The sequence below is a fragment of the Poromitra crassiceps genome, assembly GCF_964638095.1.
Source record: "Poromitra crassiceps genome assembly, chromosome: 13".
Lineage (NCBI taxonomy): Eukaryota > Metazoa > Chordata > Actinopteri > Beryciformes > Melamphaidae > Poromitra > Poromitra crassiceps.
In genome coordinates, this window is record NC_139644.1 from 22,987,647 (window position 1) to 23,010,758 (window position 23,112).

General features: G+C 45.9%; 2 protein-coding genes across 2 annotated transcripts; both read left to right on the forward strand.

Moving 5' to 3' along the window:
- Positions 1-520: 520 nt before the first annotated feature.
- wnt9b (wingless-type MMTV integration site family, member 9B) lies at positions 521-5,496 on the forward strand (the record flags this gene model as incomplete). Its single annotated transcript, XM_083649376.1, has 4 exons — positions 521-606; positions 1,243-1,496; positions 3,213-3,478; positions 5,035-5,496. 4 exons carry the CDS (start codon positions 521-523, stop codon positions 5,494-5,496), a joined length of 1,068 nt encoding a protein of 355 aa, XP_083505502.1.
- Positions 5,497-18,145: 12,649 nt separating this feature from the next.
- Positions 18,146-22,701, forward strand: gosr2 (golgi SNAP receptor complex member 2). The gene is made up of 6 exons (XM_083648820.1): positions 18,146-18,286; positions 18,806-18,870; positions 19,751-19,859; positions 20,588-20,720; positions 21,537-21,677; positions 22,433-22,701. Exons 1-6 carry the CDS (start codon positions 18,258-18,260, stop codon positions 22,592-22,594), a joined length of 639 nt encoding a protein of 212 aa, XP_083504946.1. The 5' UTR covers positions 18,146-18,257; the 3' UTR covers positions 22,595-22,701.
- The last annotated feature ends 411 nt before the right edge of the window (positions 22,702-23,112 follow it).

Sequence of the window (23,112 nt, forward strand, 5' to 3'; positions counted from 1 at the left end):
CTGAATGTCCCATTGTCCTTTTATGAGGAGTTGATGTGAATCAACCGCAACTAAAGTCTGTGACATCAAAGCAAAGTTAACATAGTGCAAGAGGCCATTTAAACTTTTAAACTGCCAGCTGTCTCACTGTGTGATCACGCCAGGAGTACGCTCGCTATGTTCATTGGATTGCTGGACTGGACACCTGACGTCCTGGTCGCAGGTGACCAGCTGTATTCTGCAAGTTGTAACAGCAGGTAAACCAGGTCATTTCCATCCACTTGGGTGGCGTTACAGTGGGAGGAGACATACAGTAACAATCTTGAGCTGAGCGAATCCAATGAGGGTGCGGCAAGATGATGCGTGTGTCCCCCCCCCCACCCCCACACACACACAGGGCCCTGCCTCCCAGCGGACCACTGGGCCTGGCGCAGTGGATTGAAAGTTGTGTGGGACCCCTTAAAGAGGTGCGCCGACCAGACGGCACAGACTTTCTCCGTTGCAGAATCAGCGAGATGAAGAGCAGCGCCAACCCGGCACCATGCGCTCCAGGCTCCCAAGGACCGCCTGCCTATTGCGACTCATTGCACTCTGCATCCTCCTCTCGCACACTGCAGCATATTTCGGGTCAGACAATTTCTTATTTTCTTTTTATTTCTGCTTCTCATATTAGCCTACTTGTTCCAATGCACAGAATAGAGGTGGAAATGCTTGAACCACAAAAATAATCTTTGCGCCCCTTAGCCAAATTACGCACGCGTAATTACGCACACTGTGTTGAGCCACGTTCTTCCCATATATTTATGGTTTGCCTTTTTATTTAGTTTAATTTTCCTTTTTTTGTGTTGGTCATGAATTTAAATTGTAATTGCCAAGAACTGAGTCGCTGTTTCCATTGTTTGTATTATGCATTGCTTAATAAAGCAGGGCATTTCCAATCTGCATATTGGGAATTAACTTATTTTTGCAGGCAGTGTGGGCAGCGTTCAGAACAATGGCTATATAAGCCTTTTTTGACGAGGGAGTATTTTCTGGTGCAGCCATGTAATTATTTTAAGTTGGCAAGACTGTGCGTAAAACATGTGACCATAGATTAGATATGGTCGTATCTTTTCATTATTGATTTTAAAGTAATTTTATTATTCGTAAATATTTTGGACACAGACCTGCATTTATATATCAACTTTAGAAAGCATGGTAGTTCTCCAAAAGCCGACTGATCTAGCTGACAATATTTAAAGTGTTTCTTCTTTCCATTCCCAGGCTGACAGGTAGGGAACCCTTGGTGTTTTTACCAGGTCCGTTCTCCAATGAGCCTCCAACAGGCAAGGCCCACCTGAAGCAGTGCGAGCAGATGACTCTGACCAGGCGGCAGAAGAGGCTGTGCCGCAGGGAGCCGGGCTTGGCCGAGACGCTGCGAGAATCGGTGCGCCTCAGCCTCCTGGAGTGTCGTTATCAGTTTAGGAACGAGCGCTGGAACTGCAGTCTGGACGGCAGGGGAAGCCTTCTGAAAAGAGGTAGGCTAGTGTGCCGGCATATCTATTCCAACAATCATTTAGATGATAGTCTACTCTCAAGCATTGAGTGAGCAGGAATGGGTTCTTGCTCAAGGGCACTTTGGCAGAGATCTTCTAGTTAAGGGACGGTCTCTCCTGCTAGAGAGTTTCCTTATATAAACGTCTATAAGGCTATAATAACATTCAAAACAATTTTCAACTGGCATATAAAATCTGCATGACTGAATAACCTAATCAAATCCCCTTCTCCAGATTTTAACTTATAGACTTGAGTTGATGGCAGTAGCCTATCAGGGTATCTTGGTTAGGACCAAGTAGCTAATTATTTTTCTAGCAAAAGACAGTGAAAGCAAAAAGAGAACTTGCCTATGGGGGTCCATAAACTATATTGTTGTTGTTCTAAGTTATTGACATTTGAGCAGTTACAAAAGCAGGACCAAGACTGGAGAAGACTAAACAGACCATGTTTTTTAATATCAATAAGTCGACTTGGTCTCAGACAGCACATCTACCCTGACATCTTTATGATGGGAAATCATAGGATATAGCTTATCAAATGGATTAAAAAATTAAGATATTATGAAGGTATTTTAAGAAGAAAAAATGCAACTAAATCCTTGCTTTTTTATGTAATTATTGTTTTTATATTGGTGGTTATTTGGCTAATGATAATCACAACCTGGAGGTCATAGTTTATCCACATTTGTATTTACAACTACATTGCGTATATATTTACCCTGGCCTACAGCATATTGGCTTCAACTGGCTTCAACTAAGACTGTTGAGTAACTGGCTCTGCTACTTTTGGAGCACTTGCAAATATCTACTTTAATTTGAGTAACTTCCCAAAACATTAACTCTGGACTTGCTTTAGCCATACCTGCCTTTCCTTTATGTTTAGTCATATAGTATTAGGAGGCTACCGTGGTACAGCTATTTATTTACAGTCAAAGTGACATTCTGGCCTATAGCAACTAATAACTCTTATAATGGCATTCTCTTCAATTATTTGATGCTGCTCAAGTAACTTCTCCCTCACCCACCTCAACCCTTTAGAACAGAGATAACTTGAGATAACCCCCTATACTAAATCACTATATTGCATAGCTCAAGTCTCTGCAGGGAGAAAAATGTGTTACAATCTTCATGTCCTTCCTTATGCATAATATGGATATCAGCGTGGGGGGAGAACTTGAACAGGTCAGCATGGAGGTAATGAGGGACTACAGAGCCAAGGAATCTGGTGCGGTGGAGAGGAGAGTGCACATAAAGCCCCGTGGTTATTTTTATCTCGGGAAAGCGCCCATTCCCAGAGGAAAAGGGTGGCGTGATTACCCACTTTCATCTGGGAAAATCCTTCCTAGTCAAAATAATAATTAATTGGATCAAAATACACCCTGCCTGGTGACGGCTCTGCGCTAAGAAAATAACAGTGCATAACCAAAAGGAAAGGTCAGAGGAGGAATCATGACACAACCAAACTAACTTAACTGTTGAAGCTGTAGTAAACCATGACGTGAGCCCTCAGTAAAGGCCTACTGTACTCAATGGCACAAAAGGCATTTTGGCAATAGTAAACTATGAATCAATCCTTTGAGGACACAACTGTTGCTTGTGTCCACCCCCCTAAAATGGATTTCTGTCTTCTTCTCTTCTTTTTTTTTTTACAAAAATAAATCTACCTCCTAAAGTATATACTACATCTATCTGTCTCAGGATTTAAGGAGACCGCCTTTCTGCTGGCCGTGTCCTCGGCCGCACTGTCCCATGCACTAGCCAAGGCATGCAGCTCAGGCCGAATGGAGAGGTGCACGTGCGACGACTCCCCCGGCATCCAGCATCGGGAAGCGTGGCAGTGGGGGGTCTGCGGCGACAACCTGAAATACAGCACCAAGTTCCTCAAGAAGTTCCTCGGCCAGAAGAGGGTCAGCAAGGACCTGAGGGCTCAGATCGACACCCACAACATCAACGTCGGCATCCGGGTGAGTGTGGCCAAACACAAACACAAGGGTGTGGGGGTGGGGGGGGTGTAGAGTGGAAACATTGCGTCAAAGTGAGTCCCGCTGGGCCCCCGTGTCCCTGTTCTAGGAAGAATATGGTGAAGTCGCCTCCTGAGCCCCCGAGGCATCAGAAACATCGCCTCCGCCTGAGCCCCCACTTAGCTCAATTAGTCGGGGCTGCAATTTTACACGACAATTATACCTCTGACACGCTCCTGCGCCCTGAGAGGGCACAGGGTAGTAATCCTCGCCTGCATACTTCTCACAGTGCCAACCGGCTCCACGCCCCCTCGTCGCCTCCGCCATCGCCCTCGGTGGAGACGGAGGCGATGGGTGAGGCGCTGAGCGCAGACGGCTGTGGGAGCGCCGGAGCCAGGTGTTCTCAGGCATGATAAAGCTTGCTGTGCGGGCCTGCAGAAAATTAAAGGTCTCACGTCGGAGGGAACGATTATAACCGTGGCCTCTTTTAATATACGAGCGAGCATTTTTTCCACTTACTGGATCACCGTGCTCTTCATAAATCCACCTAATGTTCATAAGCACCACTGTGTCGCTCCAGAATAGCAGCCCCCGGGGCTCCGTATCCCCCTGTAGCTCACACCCAAGGTAGGCCAGAGCGTGCAGAGACCCGGAGGGGGGGGGGGGGGGGGGGAGAGAAAGAAGAAGAAAAAACCCAAACAGGAAGAACTAACGGCATCTATCTTATCTTATCTTTATTGAGTCAAATGTTCGTCTTACACCAATGCTGCTGAGGAAGAAACCAGGAGCCGCGATAACAAAAACATTTAGTGGTTGCCGTCTCCCCCCGCGTCCCACAGTAATGGCAGTCTCTGAAGCCCCCCGAGGGGGTTCATACCTGCGAAGGGAGGAACTGAGCAGAACTCTTCAACCACCCCCACCTCTCTCTCTCTCACAATAACCCCCATGCCATCTGACCTGTCTCTGGCCCCCGCCGAGGCAGAGGCTCTCAGGCTGAGTGATTGGGCTCTCATCATCACTGACCATCAAGCTCGGTGAACTATTAACCTGAAGCAGGGGCACCATCACAAACCATTGCCGCATTTGTTTTTGGCACTTCTCGTTATGAAATTCTTATCAATGTTTTCCATGAGCAGGCATGCACAAAGAACAGGGTGGAGAGATTCCACTGTCTGCGCTGTTTGTCACCCCCCATGCCTGGGGCTTTAGAGAAGAGAGGCAGGAGAGAGGCAGACAGAGCCAGTTTCAACACATTGAGAAAAAAATGAATCCGCAGGCGCTGTCCAAGTGAGCGATGTACGGTAGATGAAATACGGCGTGCTGAACAGACAATCCATTATGTCAAACATTTGGACTGAGCTGGGCTAAAGCCTCCCTAACTGCAGACCATCCACCCCTAGCCTCCTAAACAGGAGACCCACCGCCCCAGCCCCAGGAAGCCCCTTCACTCTGTCTAGATAGGCCCCTGAGATAAGAGGCCAGGTAATGAATCAGATGCAGGTAACTGACATCTCCCCCTCCTCCCCTCCTCCCCCTCATCTCTTCTTCTCCCTTCTCAGGCTGTGAAGAGCGGGCTGAAGACGACCTGCAAGTGTCATGGCGTCTCGGGCTCATGCGCCGTACGGACTTGCTGGAAGCAGCTGTCTGCCTTCCACGACACGGGGCGGCTGCTCAAGTTCCGCTACGACACGGCGGTGCGGCTGGTGAGCGTCACCAACGCGGCCACCGGGGAGACGGAGCTGGCAGGGCCCCGGCGCCACGGCCAGAGCCTCCGCACCACTGACCTGCTCTTCCTGGAGGACTCGCCCAGCTTCTGCAGGCCGTCCCGCTACTCCCCGGGCACCGGCAGCCGCACGTGCGCCAAGGACACCAGCTGCCAGAGCCTGTGCTGCGGGCGCGGCTACAACACGGCCATGCGCCTCACCAGCCTGTCCTGCCACTGCCAGGTGCGCTGGTGCTGCCATGTCGAGTGCCAGACCTGCGTCAGGGAGGAGGAGGTGTACACCTGCAAGAAAGCATAAGCAAGGGGAGAGAAGCGAGGAAACCCGGATGATGAGATGGAAGAAAAAATGACGTGTAGGGAGGAACGTGCAGGACTTGCGAGAGTTATTAGAGAAAGGAAGAATCGGAAAGTGGATAAATGTGAGGAAGGGATTCGAGGTGGAATTTGTTTTCAACCCCCCCCCCCCGCGACATGCCTGAACTGTTATCTCTTATAGACATTACATTGAGAGATTTGACATCGGAGCATGTTGTGGCAGATGTTCATTCCGAGTTGCATTTTATTTTGGGAAGCACATAGAATTGGAATATTATATTATTGCTGGTTATTTGCTAATCGTCACCACTAACAGCTTTACTGTATGTGAGGCTGTTTTCAAACCACTCTGCTTTTCTCTTGCTGGATGCACTGAAATCCCACACTTGTGGGACAGAGGGACGAGGCTTCCCTCTATGAGCTCTTAACAGCGGTACTGGACTGGATGTCACCAGCGTTTCAATGTCAACCCCATCTGCAGGGGACCTCTGACAGTGACATTGTTGTATTGTAATGGCATTAGTCCTTCCACTTGACTATTTATTGTATCATTCATTATGTCTGTCGAACTGCTGCTTTGTACTTTTACCAGTAAGGTTAAAAAAAAGAGCCTTAAAAGGAATCTGGTGCATCAAACTGTCTGTCTTTCTGTCTGCTGTGTTTTCTGCTGTGGAGAACTTGTAAGGGTCCATTTACATTTATTTGTATAAAAAGCACTTATGTTGGTCATGCTATGTATGGTTAAAGAAAAAGTATATAATTAAACATAGAACGTAGAAAAAACTTTTAAGTCAATGCGTAACAATATTTTTCAAAACATAGGCTATGTTTGAAATGTCTTAATAGAATCACTGGAAGCCTTGACTGTTGATGCCACTAATATAAATGTTAACTACATGCATTTACAGGGTTATTGTGTAAAGAAACAAGCTGGGTTTCAGTTGCTCTTATGGAAATGTCTATGGAAATCTCTACATGTAGCCTAATGTGTTCTCAACAGAGCAAAGGGAAATACAAAGGGAATGTACAAATAGCGAGGGAGACACTGATCACTCTTTGAAAAAGGCCGGGATGGGGGGTGGGGGGGACTGGAAAAAGTTTGATATCTGAACGAAAGAAGAAAGAACAAACCCTCCTGTTCTATTTCTGATTTATAGAGGCATGTCTGCATGCACTACTATGCTATGCTTTCAAGTCTAAAATGCCCTGACCGAACCATTCGGTCTTAAGAGTCCAATTTAGGCACATCTTTGTTCTAAAATGTCTTTGCCAAATGGGCCAATCATGCTCCTTATTTTCCTAATTGCCAATCAAAGAAAATAGCCGTGTTTACTTCTTCATCTGGCCATGAGTGCAGGTCAAAGGTGCATGTTGGCCCTGAGGGGTTTCTTTTATTGGCCAGTTTATGCTTTGGAGTGATTGTGAACTGTGTATGATATGAAGATAAATCATGTCAGGGCTCCAGGCATATGACAATGTGGAATCGTAATTCTCTACCTCACATCATCTTTTGGCAATTATCATTAAGATTTATGATCTTTTTCTCTGCAGATACCTGTACGTTCCTTTGAATCTATCACAAAGTTGATCATAATGTTATATTTTTTTCTTTGTACAATCCTTTTGGATTCGGTAATATATCTCCATATTTCATTTTTTTTTTTTTTTATGTTGTTGCATTTTACATTCTTATTTAAAACAACAAATATGATTAAATAAATGGACATACATTTGTAAGAGCTTTGTGTCTGTCGTGTCTTGTTGGGTTGCTGCGGGCTGTTTTTCAGCCTGTCACCCTGAACCTCTCTCTCTCTCTCACACACACAAACACACATACACACGCACCAAACATGGAAGCAGCAGCAGTCCACTGGCACTACACCTGCTTGGTAACTCTGCCCTCTGGTTGTATCGAGCCAAACCACTTCCTGATGATATGCCCGCCCTCCTTTTCATCTGAAAGGACTGTGGTCTCTGCGTCACCCTCAATGCCCTCAACCGCCCAGTAAAAGGGTGTGTGTGCTCTGTGTGTGTGCGTGTGCGCGCGTGTGTATTAGGGTTGTCACGATACGCGAACTTCAATACAGATATCCATGAAAATATTGATACTCGATACCATTTTCAATACCACAGGGGGAAATGATGGACAGCATAGGCTACTTCTCCATAATCTAGGCCAGATAAAACTTATTAAAACCTTCTTACACAGCAGATTGCCTCTGCTCTAGTCATCAGCCTATCAGAACCCTTTGAGCTTGTGGAAGCAACAGATACCCACCAATGATAGGGAGGGAAAAATCAGTAGGCCGAGTAGCCTATGTTTGTTTTTTCATTAAGAGAAAGCACTGCTGGTATCGATACTGTTCCAAATGTTGTAACCATTTCAATATTTAGCATCGATACTTATCCTTTTGACAACCCTAGTGTGTGTGTGTGTGTGTGTGTGTGTGTGTGTGTGTGTGTGTGTGCATGCTTACAGGTGTTCTGCCTCTGGCCAGCAGCACACCAACCACGATGACAATCATAATGGCGGTGATGACAAAGATGATGATTCAGAGGAATGCCGTCCACAAACGTATGTAGAGCGTTTGACCCCAATTAACCGCTGGGGAAGGTATAACGCTGTGACGTTAAGAGCAGTTTACACGCTATTATCTGTGAATCACAACTCTCCACTCGTTTTGGAGACATGAGTGAGACTACAGCACACAGGGAGCTATTGTGCAAGGTATTTATAGTGTTTGTTCTGGTGCTTTTGATGTTACTCTCTAATTACTATGATTACACATTATTATTCCTTATTAGAACATCATACGCCCGGGATCTTTGACCTGGCATCGCAGTGAATTGTGAGAAAATTTAGAAATTACTAGTTTGGTTACAAGTTTGAGGGGACTTATACATCTACATTATGGTACTAACTTGGAGCTTATCTTTCATTTAAGGGCAAATTATCTCTCAGCAAGTATGATGAACATGCTGTACCTCTTAGGAATGTCCCAAACTGATGTTTTTTGTGTGTGTGTGTGTGTGTGTGTGTGTGTGTGTGTGTGTGTGTGTGTGTTTTGAGGAAGGGGGTCCCGGTTTACTGTGACGTTTAGGAATATTATGATCTTAAGACCATGCCACCTCAAAGAATGGGCCTCATGTAGGCCTATGTCAATCAATAATTTCAGTCATACCACAGGCTGGGGATTATCATTACTGCAGAGAAACCATACATCTGCAAAGCAATGTTGGTGGTTGTCCTATTATTTCTTGAAAGTTTGCATGGTCAATTATGTACTGTATAGTGAGTTTCAGAACCCTCTGGCCGTTGAACCATTTTGAAATATTATTGCATAATTCCTGAAATGGCCATCAGTTATTTTCGTTGCTCTTGATTTTTCTTCTTTTGCAGATCCGTGTTTGTTGGCATGTCTTCATCATAAGTTCAGCCTTCTGATGACTGAGGTCAAACAGGTCGACGCGGTGAGACGACTGACTCCGGCACATCCTTTATATAAAAGGGAGTAAGTGAGTTCTGCGATTTTGGTCATGTTTTTGGTTACACTCGAGCAATTGTGATGTCACTCATGATGTCACAATGTCGATGACATCATCAGTGATGTCACAATGTCGATGACATCATCAGTGATGTCACTCGGGCAAATTGTGATGTGATCACGATGATGTCATCAGTGATGGTAAGTGGGCTGTGGGCGAGGCCGCATAGCGGCCGAGCTGCGTATGCGAGGTGCAGGACGGGTGGGCTCGGCCTGTGTGGCCGAGCTAGCGAGCCCGCACAGCGGGCGAGCCTAGGAATCGAGATGCCTAGTTGTATATAAATGCATATATAAAAAAGACAAGGCCTGTTTCAACAGGGCAAACTGACTGTGAGCAGTGTTGCCAGATTGGGCTTGAGTGGGTTTACAGAGCTGCTTGTTTCCATATACCGGTACCTGCATTTGTTTGGGTGGTTTTGTGTGTTTGGTGGTTTTTAACAGTATTTGGGCATGTAATATAGTATTCGTAAATGTAATATAATTACTTTTTGGAAATTGTAATCCCTTGCATTACTAGTTACTGGGATAAGTAATAAAATTACAGTAACTAAGTTACTGCCCAACACCGGGCAACACTGACTGGGAGAGAGAGCCAGAGAGGAGGAAGAAGAGGGAGTGAGTGAGTGAGTGAGAGAGAGAGAGAGAGAGAGAGAGAGAGAGAGCGAGAGAGAGAGAGAGCGAGAGAGAGAGACACTGAGATATTGAGAGATGGGGGATAAGAAAGGCTAGCTCCAGGAGGCCGATCCCCTGCTGCTGCTGCTGCTGCTGTTGTTTTATAATGAACTCTAAAGCCTTCATTTCCTTCACTAGTGGAGCGGAGGGGGCTTCGCACGCACAAGCCCCCAGGGTGGCTGCTGAAAGGGGGGTGTGGAGGGGTGTCCAGAGCTAGGGGGTGGGTGTGCAATATGCAAGCCTGCGTGTGTGTGTGTGTGTGTGTGTGTGTGTGTTTGTGTCTGAGTGTGTGTGCGTTTGAGTCAGTCAGCAGACAGGTGAGGGTTCAGAGAAAATCGTTTTTGCATATGTGTGTGTGCATACTTGCCTCGCGCGCACCTGTGGTCACTTCAATGGGAGTGATATGCGAGTGTGTGTTTGTAGTTAGTGTTCCTGTGCGGGCGCTGGGCTACACAGCCTCGCTGTCACCCTGACACACGGAGGCATGAATGACATAGATAATGTAGGGTGACGCCGGCAGGTAACACTATCTTGTGTGTGTGTGTGTGTGTGTGTGTGTGTGTGTGTGTGTGTGTGTGTGTGTGTGTGTGTGTGTGTGTGTGTGTGTGTGTGTGTGTGTGTGTGTGTGTGTGTGTGTGTGTGTGTGTGTGTGTGTTAGCCAGGTTCAGGTACAGGTGAGTATGCCGGGCTGGGCTGCTATATGAAGACAAATAGGCCCACTGTGGCTGGCTCGGGCGTCTCGATATATGTATTACATGCGTTGCTTAGCAAAAAGATATTATCCACAGCAACTTACATAGCTTTCAGGTTTATACATCACTCATTTGTGCGAGAAGAACGGTGGATGTTAACTGAAGCATGGAAGGCCGGGCAGGTGCGTTGCTCAAGGACACACACTCGTGAAACCAGAACACCCGTGGGCCCCCGGGTCAAACAGCCCTGCACCCTGCGACACTTCCTGTGCACCCTGCGACACTTGCTGTGCACCCTGCGACACTTCCTGTGCACCCTGCAACACTTCCTGTGCAGAGATGAAGAGAGGGGGCTACATGATAGCATCAGCGCTGGGTCCTAATCCCCACACGCCTATGAAGGGAAAATGAAGTGATGAAGGGGATGAAGAGAGAAATGGATTTGGTGCAGGAAAACAGAGAGAGAGAGAGAGAGGGAGAGAGAGAGAGAGAGAGAGAGAGAGTTGGGAATACAGCATGGGGTAGGAATTTGGAATGTGAAATGACTAATGCAATTGCTCAACCCACAACAAGAACATGCACCGCCTAGAGCTATGACAAGGCTGAGTGCATACCTCGATGGGGGGGCCTGACTCTGAGGCTGACTGGCATGGGGGGGGGGGGGGGGGGGGGGGGGGGTCATCCCAGTGGGTGATGATGAGACGCGTAGGTGTACTGCAGGGAGTGGGACACAACTGATGGAAGTGATGGAGGACTGACACAGCTGACTTGGAGGGTGACAGGAGCGGTCTGGGGGGAGAGAGAGAGAGCGAGGGAGAGAGAGAGAAAGATGGAAAGGAGAAACTAGCACGTGACTCTCCTGCATTATTTTGTTTTTCTAACCTATTCTAGTAGTCAACATCAAGTGCCATACATCATTTGATTCAGGAGAACCGGAATCCCCTGGTTGAATGAACCTGGTTCATTTGAAAGTCCCAAATTTACATTTGCTTTGTATGAGAATGGATGCATTTTACATGCATTATTTTTGTTATTTTTAGAAAGTTGTACTTGGGATGTTTTAGACTTCAGTTCCAAATGAATTGTTGGTGTCTACATCTAACCTGTCCTAGGGCGTTGAATGTCTGGGGAAGCAGCCAAGAGCAACAGCGAGGAGAGACGCAGATAAAGAGCGACAGATATGGCCGGCAGCGGGGCAACAGTGCTTTCACACAGCCAAGAGACGCCCCGCAAACGCACTCATCCCCCCACAGCGTGTGTGAGCCCCACACGCAGCACTCCTCTCCTCCCACTGGGAAGCGGCCGGCCGGGGGAGGCCGTTCCCATGGATTCCGCTGCTCCAGAGGAACACCTGTGGCGCCAACATCGGCTTTACCTTGCAGCCGGTGTGATAGGGCACGATAAGACCCCACACACACACACACACACACACACACACACACAGACACACACACACACACACACACACACACACACACACACACACACACACACACACACACACACACACACACACACACATCTGTCACTGACATCCCGCCCTGCATACCATAATGTATGCTACTCCTCTGCCTTTCTCTCAGCCAGACACACACAAACACACACTGACCTCCGTTAGGAGCAGAGCAAAACTTTCCCACATCAACAATGTCCAAGACAGAACAACACAGATAAAGAGCAGGGGCTTGGTGTTCTCTCAACACACAGCATCTCCAAACAAAATACGTCTGGAGTGTTGTTGTCTGTAGTTATTTGTAATATCGCTAAACAATCGTGCAGTCCCACTGTTCCAGGACTGCCCATAAATGTATTAAAGCAGCATTGGTATTAAAGGATTGAACCAGACAATCATATGCCATCACTGAGGACAGTGGTTCTCAACGTGGGGCCCGTGGACCACCAGGAGTCCTTGAGGGGGTCACCAGCAAGCCGAGGGAACACGGAGAATGTAGAAGGGGCGGGGTTGGGGGCGGGTGTTGGTTGGTGGCACTGGATGGGACAGTGGAGAGGAACAAAGATCTGGTTGGTCGGACGCAGAAACAAAACTGGATGGGAGGAGGAAGAAACAACAACAACAACAACAAAAAAACACTGGTTCGGGTCCCTCGGGTGGAATGTTTAGCGATTGTCTGATCCCCTCTGTCGGGTCTGCGGGTGGTCTACTACAGCATTGCCCACAAAATGTCCATATACATTTCTTGATTTTTCTTTATCTCAATAATAACCAAATCTATTAATAACTATACCTGCGGGGTGGACCCCGCTGTCCTGCCCCTGCTGCCCTCCCTGGAGCTTGCCCCCCCCCCCCCTTTTGGCCTTCCTTACTGTCTTATTTTGTCTGATCATTCGACGCTCGCTCTCGTTTCTGCCTCTGGATTGGGCGGTCGTGCCCCTCTCCTCTCCCATTCGCCGCTGGAGCTTGCAATGTCAATTTACAACTCCACTAGACTCAATTCACCCGCATCCTCATTGCTATTCATCTCCTTTCACCTCTTTGCTCTGTCATTATTCTTTAACACTACTGAAACGTATCATCACGGTCCATCACAGATATCAACTGTTGTACTGTCTCGGCCTGATGTCTGTATTTTCTAACTCTGTCCACTTGTCTTGTTCTTTTTTGTTATCTCATACTACACCAATTTAAAAAGAAAAGAGAGAGAGAGGGAGAGAGACTGTTTTGATCATAGTTTCTCTGTTATCTCTACCTACAGTAACAATACAGATAGTCGTGGAATTCTGGACAAAAGCATAACAATAAAAATATCCTCAGATTTGGGTATGAGAGGCAAAATATCATCAAATGGTGTCCATGGCCCTGATGTGGGCGTGGCCTAAATGAGGGTCCTTGATATGAAAAAGATTGACAATCTCTGACCAAGGCAGTCTGTTATCATCACACTCTGGCATACATACATACATACATACATACATACATACATACATACATACATACATACATACATACATACATACATACATACATACATACATACATACATACATACATACATACATACATACATACATACATACATCACCACTGGTGATTCACCACCAGTCAACAGTTTGGACAAACCTGAATGAATGTGCAATGTTTTTCATTCTCTTGAAGCCATTTTTGATCTCCAGGCTTCTGCTTAAATGCTTGAGATTAATTTCTTAGACAAATATAGGTACTGTAAGTTGATGACTGTGTATGAATTTCTTGCCAAAGCATTTGCCTTTCCGTCAAGGCAAAGGGCAACTATAAGAATCTAAAATGTAAGATAGTTTTGATTTGTTTTACAGTTTTTTTTTTGGTCACTGCATTTGTGTTGTTTTGTGATGTATTCACTATTATTCTAAAATGTGTGAAATCATAGAAATAAAGGCAAATGGGTGTCCAAACCTTTGACAGGTAGTGAGTGTATGTGTATGATTACCGTGAGAGTGGGAATGACTGCGGTGGGAAGCTGTCAGTGTGTGTAATTGGCCTGGCAGGGGAAAGCCCGGCAGGGCGGTGCCGCTCGGTGCCATGTTGCTGTTGGCGTTCCCATCCCGGGTGAGCTGTCATCCAGCTGCAGGGACGGACATCATCTCTCGTCCTCGGAGGTCGAAGTGTCACCGCTCACAGGTGGTATGGCCACAGGGCTCTCTCTCTCCCTCTCTCTGTGTCTCTGTAAGGCTGACAGCTGTACCATCCCTATATGCTCTCTGAGGAGAAATGGAGCAAGGGAGGGTGAATAAGAGAGTGAAACAGAGACGGAGACAAGATGCCAGCCTGTCTTTCAATCAAGTCGTTTCACCTTGTCGCATTGGGTGGGCACTCACTCGCCTCTTGCTTCCACACACCAAACTCAAAGGCCACAGGACCCCTTCCCCTTCCCCAGCGGGAGCTTATGAGTTTCTCCTGTCTTCCCTGACAGGCCCTCATTTGCTTTCATTCAGCCTCTCATCACAGCTTCAAAGACAAGTGGATCACATCCCTTAGGGGGGGGGGGGGGCTGGGGGGGGGGGGAGAAGATCAGTGTGCCTTCAAAAAATGATTGGTATTCAAGCGTTGTTGACCCAAGGCAACTTTGCTCCTCATAATTGGCTTCTTTAATAGGCTGTGATTGCAGTGTTATACTATATTAGATTGCCTGGGAAACATCATTAAATACATCATCTATAATAAGTGATTCACTAACATATCATTTTCCCTTTATGAACAAAACAACAGTGTATGGGGGGTGGGAGGTGGCTAGTAATTTAAGTAGAGTGAGCTGCTTTCTTCTACCACTTAACTCTGCTGCCATGGTGTCTCACCAGGAAGGGGAGACTGATCCCGCACAAAATGTCCTCTGGTTCCAGGAAACGGCATTTGGAGGCACCCAAAGGGGCCAACCCTGGCATCAGGAAATATAGTTTCTTTTGATGATCCTGCAGAGAAGAGGGCCACACAAACACACACAAACACACGCGTGCGCGCACACACACACACACACACACACACACACACACACACACACACACACACACACACACACACACACACAAACACACCTGAACATCTCCGTAGCTTCACACAAATCTCATTGTAGCATACATGCATCCAACATTCTCATGTCAAACCAGGTATAACCACACGTGATGTGTCGGTCAGTTGGGAGTTGGAGCTCCACACCTGGAGTCTGGGTAGCAGTTTGTGCCGGTGGTGCTCAGGTGTGGGGGAAGACCAGTAAGCTCATCTCATCCTCTCCCCAGGGCTGAAAGATAAAGGACAGACAGAGAGAACCCCACGACCCCGCGCCTCCTGTAATGTGCCGAAGGCTCCGAGGGGGCCCTTCTATAGTTCTTCTCTCTTCCCTTTTCGCTGCTTCTTTTCTCTATTCTGAGCAACAGGTTAAATCTGTGTGCACATCCAGCCGCTGCCCCGGGGAACTGTTATGACAACCCAAAATGGTGAGCAGCAGCGAGAGCAAGAAGTGGCATGAACAGATCTCGTGGTTTTTGACATGCGGGGGTGGGTGGGTGAAAAGGACCTCTGTTTAGGAGCCTTTTAGCCTGAAGATACTAACCATCAACTCAAGTATCGTCAGGCAGGCGCAGCACAACTGTCTGGGCCGTGTCACCTGAACGGGGGTAAACACAAACAGTGATCACTGGCAAACAGGAGCCCATAACAGCTCACTGCACTAAAACGCACAAAGGATGCTTGAATTGGCTTCGCTTACTTGTGATCCTCCCCTCCCCAAAATGAGCAGACGGGTGATGGAGGAGGGTTGGAGCGCGCTGATTGAGATGTGGTTTTGTATAAGCGCCCCGGGACGATTTTCCCTCCACTAAATCACCAAGGAGCTATTGTGAAATGTTCACATTGCACGTTCTGGGAAATCAAATGATGATTCTTTCACACACTACTCAGTGACAGAGTCGGTTCTGTGACGGGCAACCTCACGCAAACAATCTGTCTCCCTCCTCAGTCGTCCTCTCCGCAGTGATCATCTCATCTCTCAGGACAATGATAGTATTATGTGGTTTGTTGTAAGATAGATTCCATGTTACATTCTGTTTGTATATGGGTTGCTACAGGCCTAATTCAACAGGTTGTGCTGTAAATGATGTTGGCGTATGGCGTTTTAAAATGGTCTTCCATGTGCCCCTTTTTAACTTTGAGCACCTGCCAATCTAAAGGTCTCTGCATGGCCCTGTATCTTACCATTAAAACTTTTATATCAATTTGTTTGTTTGTTTGTGAGTGAGTGTGAATGAGTGTGAGTGTGTGACCCCAGGCGAGAGGGAAGCTCCCGGATGGACAGACAGGGATATTCTGACACCTATCTGTGGAAAAAAAAGAGGATAGCCTAATTAGACCGAGTCAAGGCGAGTTGACAAAACCTGGCCCCGGGACGTCTTCTCGTCAAGTCTCTCCTGTCACATGTCTACTTGTCAGCGGACGCTTCTTCTCTCTGAGCGTGTCTTGGTCGGGGGAAAGGATTTGTGCTATCATAGCCTGTCAGTGACTTGTAGCTTCAGGGAATAGCCACTATAACATCAATACACATTCATGCAGATGTGGCCAACAGCCTGGTAAAAGGGGAATTTAAGTTAGGAAGTTTAGAATCAATCAAACAAACTCTTACAGGAGAGCAGTAATATTTTGACTCGGGGTTTTGATTTTTTGATTTTTCTTTTGGTAACCCCAGAGCAACATTCGATGTCTAGGGGAGAGTCGGGTAAGATTAGCCAATTTTTACTTAGATTGTCCTCAAGGCAAGGAAAATTTCGACAAAAGTACAATGAAAATACTATGGAAAACACCTACCCTTATTTCAGGATGTTTCCCATCAATTAGTTATCAAAATGCATATATTACAAAAGAAAATATGACTTCTTAAAATCGTTCCTCTGGTTCAACTTGCCCCAGGCTAGGGCTAAGTTCATCCTACTCTTTTTACCCCCTTTTTTATGTAGGCTACCTATGCACCTGTAGGCCTACCTGTCAATAGTCCTGTCTTTTGCACACAGATCTGATGGCTTTTCCACCCTTGATATGAATGAATGCTCTCTCCATCTCTTCAAGGGGTGTTGAGCCCCAGTTGTTTTTTCTCTTATGGGCTCTTCTTGGCATGATAGCTTCTCTGCAAAGTTGAACATAAACCAAACCAGTTGTGTAATAATCAATTGAAATATCATTTTATACTTAGTTTAACTTTAGTGCCCTATGTTTGAACCACTGGCTCAATTTACCCCACAGCATGTGGCTCGCATTCATAGTCACCATTGGGTGGGGGGGGGATGCTTAGCGTAGCAATTCAGGCTAATCTTTAGCTAAATGATTCACATGGTTTTATACATTGGCAAATCACAAACATGCATTTATATAATGTTTAGACCTGGATAACTTTGCTCTGACATAACAGTCATCATACCTGAACCTGACATGCATACAATTTACTTTGACAAACAAAAACTGATTTTTGTATGTTGACTTATCCCATGTACTTCTCTCCAGCACAGCCAGAAATGAAGGGTGCTTCCTGAATTTATGGTCACATGACATCAAATGCCTAGATACAGGGGTCAATTTATCCACTGGCTCATCTTAGCCCACTCTCTCTCTACATGATTTGGGGACATGTTGTATCTCAACACTTTTAAAGAGAGGAGGGGGATAATTAATGTGCTCGATGCAGAATGGTATCCTCCTTTTTAAATTTGCCTACTACTACCAGCTACCATTGATACCTGCTACTGGCGCTAGGTGGTGTTTTCACATTTTGAGGCTGAAGATCGTAAATTAAGAAGATCAACACGCTCCCTTCACGCAATTTTGCCTCACACAACGAAGGCAGAGGTCGAAAGGATTTTAATTATTTTATAATTATTATATTAAATTAAGGTAAATACAAAGAGTTACATATTTAAATGTCAAGTACAGGCTCACTTTTATCACCATTCATAGCACCCATGCTTATTTGAGTTTTGATATGCAGACTGAACAACTTGTCTTAGAAACCAGTCACTGTTTCATTGGTTCCTCTGTCTCTTTCCATATGACTCCAGTGTACTGTAGAATGCAGCAGTGGCCAAATCTCTTTTTACAGTCTAGGCAAAACTCACCCAGGTGATTCATGCTTCTCTGCTCACATTGCAGCTGCAGAGTGAGCGCTCTTCGCTTCTTCTTCCGCTCGCTTCCCCTCGGGTGCTCGGGTGACGCTACTGAGCTTCCGTACACAACTCCCAGCTGATGACGTGTGCACTCCACACCGTGTTAGCTATCTAGCCGGCTAAGCTACCTGTCAGAATAAAGGTGTTATAAATAAAGTAGAAACCAAATGGTAGCCTGACGGTTACATCAAACTCAAAGAATGGAGACGCTTTACCATCAGACAAACAAGTAAGCGTGTCTGTGTTATTTTTAAAACGCGACGTACAGATTGTTTTAGCGAACTTAGCTAATGTTAATTGTTATAACGTTATGTACACCAGAAGGCAGAGCTAGCGTTAGCTGGTTAATTAACGTTGTGCTATGTTAGCCTGGTAACTGTCGTAACGTTACTATAATAACAATAACATTATTGGTTCTCAAAAATATATATATAAACCAAAACAAAAACAAGTTGATAAATCTCTGTAAGTGATAAACGCTCGACAAAAAAAAATCACAATCACCGATAAGCTAAACTACCAATAGATTGTTAGCGTCATATTGCCAGTTTCGAAACATAGTAACGTTAACGTTACTTTATCAGAAGTTGACCTTACAGAATCTGTCGCTAACGTTAAGTCTGATAGTGGACATTTGGCGAAATTAATGTTTAATGCATTCTAATATAACGTTACATAAAGCAAATGCTAGTCAGTTCTTGCCATGTGTTGGTTCATGACCATTTTCTCACTGTCTGTCCTTGATTAGGAAAATTCAGGAGGTGCAGTCTCACATGGGGAGACTGGAGATGACAGATCGGCAGTCAGTACACTGTGAGTTGACACATGATCACATTCAGCCCACACATGCGTTCAGTCTGGCTGTGGTCTTGGTGATGGATCTGAGTGTTCAGGGCAAAGTTTGAAGTTTCCCAACACTCCCAGTCCACTTCAGATTGATTTGTAATATATTATAATCTGTACTGGCTCCCTGACAAGGCATTTACCCTTTATGATATAATGATCTGTGATTGAGGAGGCAGTATACATCTGATAAAGGGGAGCAGTTTGTGTCCTCGTGACAACAGGGGCAAAGGCTGTAGTAAGCTTTAGTGTCTGCCTGGTTGATTGTTTGCTGTGGTGCCTGCATGACGCTGTTGTGGGCCACACTGGTGCCAGGACAGGAAGCAGTGGGGTGGGGGCAGTGGGAGAAGCTGGGAGGGTGTCTAGATAATGGTGGGAGCCAGGCGCCCCCCCCATTACATCAACTTGCATGTTAACACAGGGAAGGATGTAGCACTAAGCTCAAAAAGTTACTGATGGGAAAGGGGTGGATCCTTTTTAATAATGTGGTCAGATAAAGCTTTTCTTAAGTCTCTGTGCAGCCACCCTGGAATAAACTGGTGCCATGGAATGATCAAGGGTGTAACAGCTATTGATGTATATCATGACTTCAAACGCGTACTTGATTTGCCTTTATCAAAAGTTGATATATTTACATATTTAGGACTTTTTGTTTTGATGCAGATCATTAGGAATAGACACCTAGAGGAAATGAGAGGAAATAGCACATTTATTATCTTCCTTCCTGTAATCCTACAAAGTCTATAGTCTGAGGAAAGACTAGTTTCCACCAAGCACACTGACTGATATGTAAAAGGATTTGTATTCATTTTCTAATGCATTTTCCAATTATAATTTTTTTCCTCACAAGTATTGGAGAATGACCTGCACAGCAGAATCGAGCAGATCTTCAATCATTTAGAACGCCTGGAGATCCTGGCCAGCAAGGAACCGCCAAACCGCCGCCAGAACGCCAAATTGTGAGTTTGGAGTGAGTCAATTGATGGTGACCCTAAAGCCCCAGAGCTTGGCAGGGTGATCCATCCATATCTCATGAAAGCATGGGAAGGGTGTAGCAGACGAGACAGGCAGCCATCTCCTGCCTTGTGGCTCTATGAAAACATTTCCTCAGAAGCCCCGTCATCACCAGCATTCTTGCTGCATTGGGCAAAGATTCATTTCTGAGCTGGGTAAACAGGCCCCAGGGGACAACGTGCGTCCCGTCCCACAGCACTCCTCTGATCTCAGCACATCTAGTCGGGCCGCAGAGCACGAAACGACGCTGAGGAGAGTCGGAGGCTGGGAGGGAGGAAGCGGGCCTGCAAGTGTTTCCTCTTCATCCCAGCCACGTCAGATGTGAGGAGGAAAGACGTTCACAGTTTAGTTTAGATTTAGTGACCTCAATTGAGGTATAACGTTATAAAATATGTCATACAGTGAGTGAGTGAGTGAGTGAGTGATGTCATACAGTGAGTGAGTGAGTGTCAGACACAACTGAAAATATTTTGAGCAGCTGTGGAAAAAGCCTTCAAATTTGAGGGAAAGGCTGCATATTTTGCTTCTTCAAAAAGTCGAGTCCGCACACTGCATAGTAGACTTTACTCCCAGTTTAGTTGTTGAGTATTGACGTTTCGGTCATGGCGACCTTCATCAGAGTGAAGCAAGGAAGTGACGGTCTTTTGCTTGTGCATATTTTGCCTCCCCTCAGGCGGGTGGACCAGCTGAAATACGATGGCCAGCACCTCCGGACGGCGCTGCAAAATTTCCAGCACCGACGCTACGCCAGAGAGGCCCAGGACAGAGAGAGGGAGGAACTCATGGAGCGCACTTTCACCACCAATGCAAGTCTGACGTTCCTTAAAACAGGGTGTGAGAATATCACCGGCCACCAGACAAATGCTAATAAATTTTGGCTGTGGCTAGTAAGTTTGTCTAATCCAACGAGAAGGACCCGAGTGCCGATGGGACCTCCGCACAGAGGTACCTCAGCAGCAGAAGACACTCAACTTTCATTATTTCACACTGGGTGGCCGGGGTTCACCTCCCACCATGTCCAAAGTCACGTAGCGTTTTTGTTATTTAACATTAGTGCCATAACTTAACCAAGTTGTTTCACCTAAACCCAATCAACTTGTTTATTAACTTGCCTAATCACAACCAGGAAACGCGGCCCATTTTCAACCAGGAAACCCCACCAAGTCTGGCTCGGACCTCTGGCTGGGAGCCCACGCAGTCACTCCAAATACATGCTCGGTACATTGCGCTGTAACCAGGAAGTAGCCGGGTGTCAAGTTAATAGACTTTTAAAATATATTTCTAATTGATAAACTTTGTATTTTTATTTTAATCTATGTGCTAAATTGCTAATTTTAGTGATTATACACAATACAACCTTCACGGACGACAAGAAGAAGACTAACTTCCACTGCTGAGGAACCTCCGTGCAGAGGTTTTGTCTGCGGCCAGGTACTCTTGAATCCAACAGCCACTTAAGTGTGTAACAAGCAGCAATTGGAGGGCCTATTCTATTCTGAAAGCCTAGTGGGCTGGTAATGGTGAACGTAGATAGTGTGTGTGTGTGTCTGTGTCTGTCTGTGTGTCAGTGTACTGTATATATTCATATCAAACTGAATAATGTCTGATCTGATCCAATGTAGGACTCAGATACCTCCATCCCCATAGATGAGACGCTACAGATGAACTCCAACTTGCACAACGCACACAGAGGCATGGATGACCTCCTCGGCAGTGGCAGCAGCATCCTCAACGGCCTCAGAGATCAGAGGGGGACGCTCAAGGTGTGTGCGTATGCCTCCACGTAGGATCTAGCAAAGGAATTCAGAGGATTTGTCAACTGATTGTTTTCTAGAAAGTGGAACCCAGGGGCAGAGCAGGCTCAGCAAAGCCATCCCCTGGATGAATTAAGGTGAAAAATGTTTCAATATAAACCCTGACCCAGTTTCTGGTGTCCACAGCCATCACAATAGTCTGATTGTTCGTGTGAGTATGCGCAGCCAGAGGGTGAGTCCATGTTTCCAGGGAGGAGATGGTCTTCCTGGTTTTGCTTCAGGCCTCCTCTTATCAGGGTGTGTCTGGTGATCGGTGCTCACGGCCTGCTTGTCTAGCCGTGAGAAACTGCTGTGGTAGGGAGGGAGCGGCGCGACAGGGAGGGTGTTGGCACTCAGTGTCTCCCAAATAAGCCGAATTTAGGTTAGATCATGGCAATTTGAACTAAGTACTACATTTCCATTTTCCAAAACATTCCATCATTTAGTAGATGCTTTTATCCAAAAATGTAGTTACAATAAGTGCATTTTGTCAACAGTAGTCAAACCAACTGTATATCACAGTCTTCATTAGCTAAACTTTTTTTTTTTTTTACTAAGAGTAGAACAGGAAGAAGATTGTTACATCATCGATTAATTCAAGTGGGGTCCAGATGTAACCTGTATCATTTTGTGCAGTTATGGCTGTTTGAGCCTAATCAAATACAATCTAGTACATGAGATCAGCCTTTTTTCTACAACTTTGACTTTGTGTTGGCTCTGTGCAGGGGACCCATAAGAAGATGCTGGATGTGGCGAACATGTTGGGGCTGTCCAACACAGTCATGAGACTGATAGAGAAGCGAGCCACCCAGGACAAGTTCATCATGATTGGAGGCATGTTGCTGACCTGCATATTCATCTTCCTGGTTATCAGATACCTGGGCTGACCACCATCCGCTCACAACGGCGGTTTTTTCCATCGTTCTTGGACATTTCTGCACCACAGCACCCATGACATGTGAACAGTGATAGAATTCTGGTGTTTTTAATGTATCTGCTTTTTCTGGGGGGGGGGGGGGGGGGGGCATGATTTCTAAAACTGTGCCATTGTTTTGTTTCCCACTATTTTTTTTGGGCACTTGCAAATTATTAAGGTTGAAGAAGAGTTCAAATAGTTACAGGATTTCATTCCACTCCAAGCTCCAAGATGATTTTGAACTTTGTGATAAGTGATAACCGCTACTCTCCTCAGATCACTGCCACACATCCATGATCCAGTCCTCATCAGAGCCAGTCTGTGAAACTGTAAATCAGCAATATTGATGAACATATTTAAAATGGTTTTCTGCCTTTTCTATTCTTCAAACTAATCTTAAAGCTCAACTTGCCTTTGCCTCCATTAAACAGCTACTTTCCCTTTTTTGACCCTTCCTTAATTATCTATCAGAAATGTTTAGTACTCATG

Bases quoted from the DNA above. Each gene is read 5' to 3' on its own strand.
- gosr2 (XM_083648820.1), top strand. From the start codon at position 18,258: ATGGAGACGCTTTACCATCAGACAAACAA. The intron at 18,287-18,805 runs GTAAGCGTGTCT...GTCCTTGATTAG, and splicing joins CTTTACCATCAGACAAACAA to GAAAATTCAGGAGGTGCAGT. The intron at 20,721-21,536 runs GCAAGTCTGACG...GATCCAATGTAG, and splicing joins AGCGCACTTTCACCACCAAT to GACTCAGATACCTCCATCCC.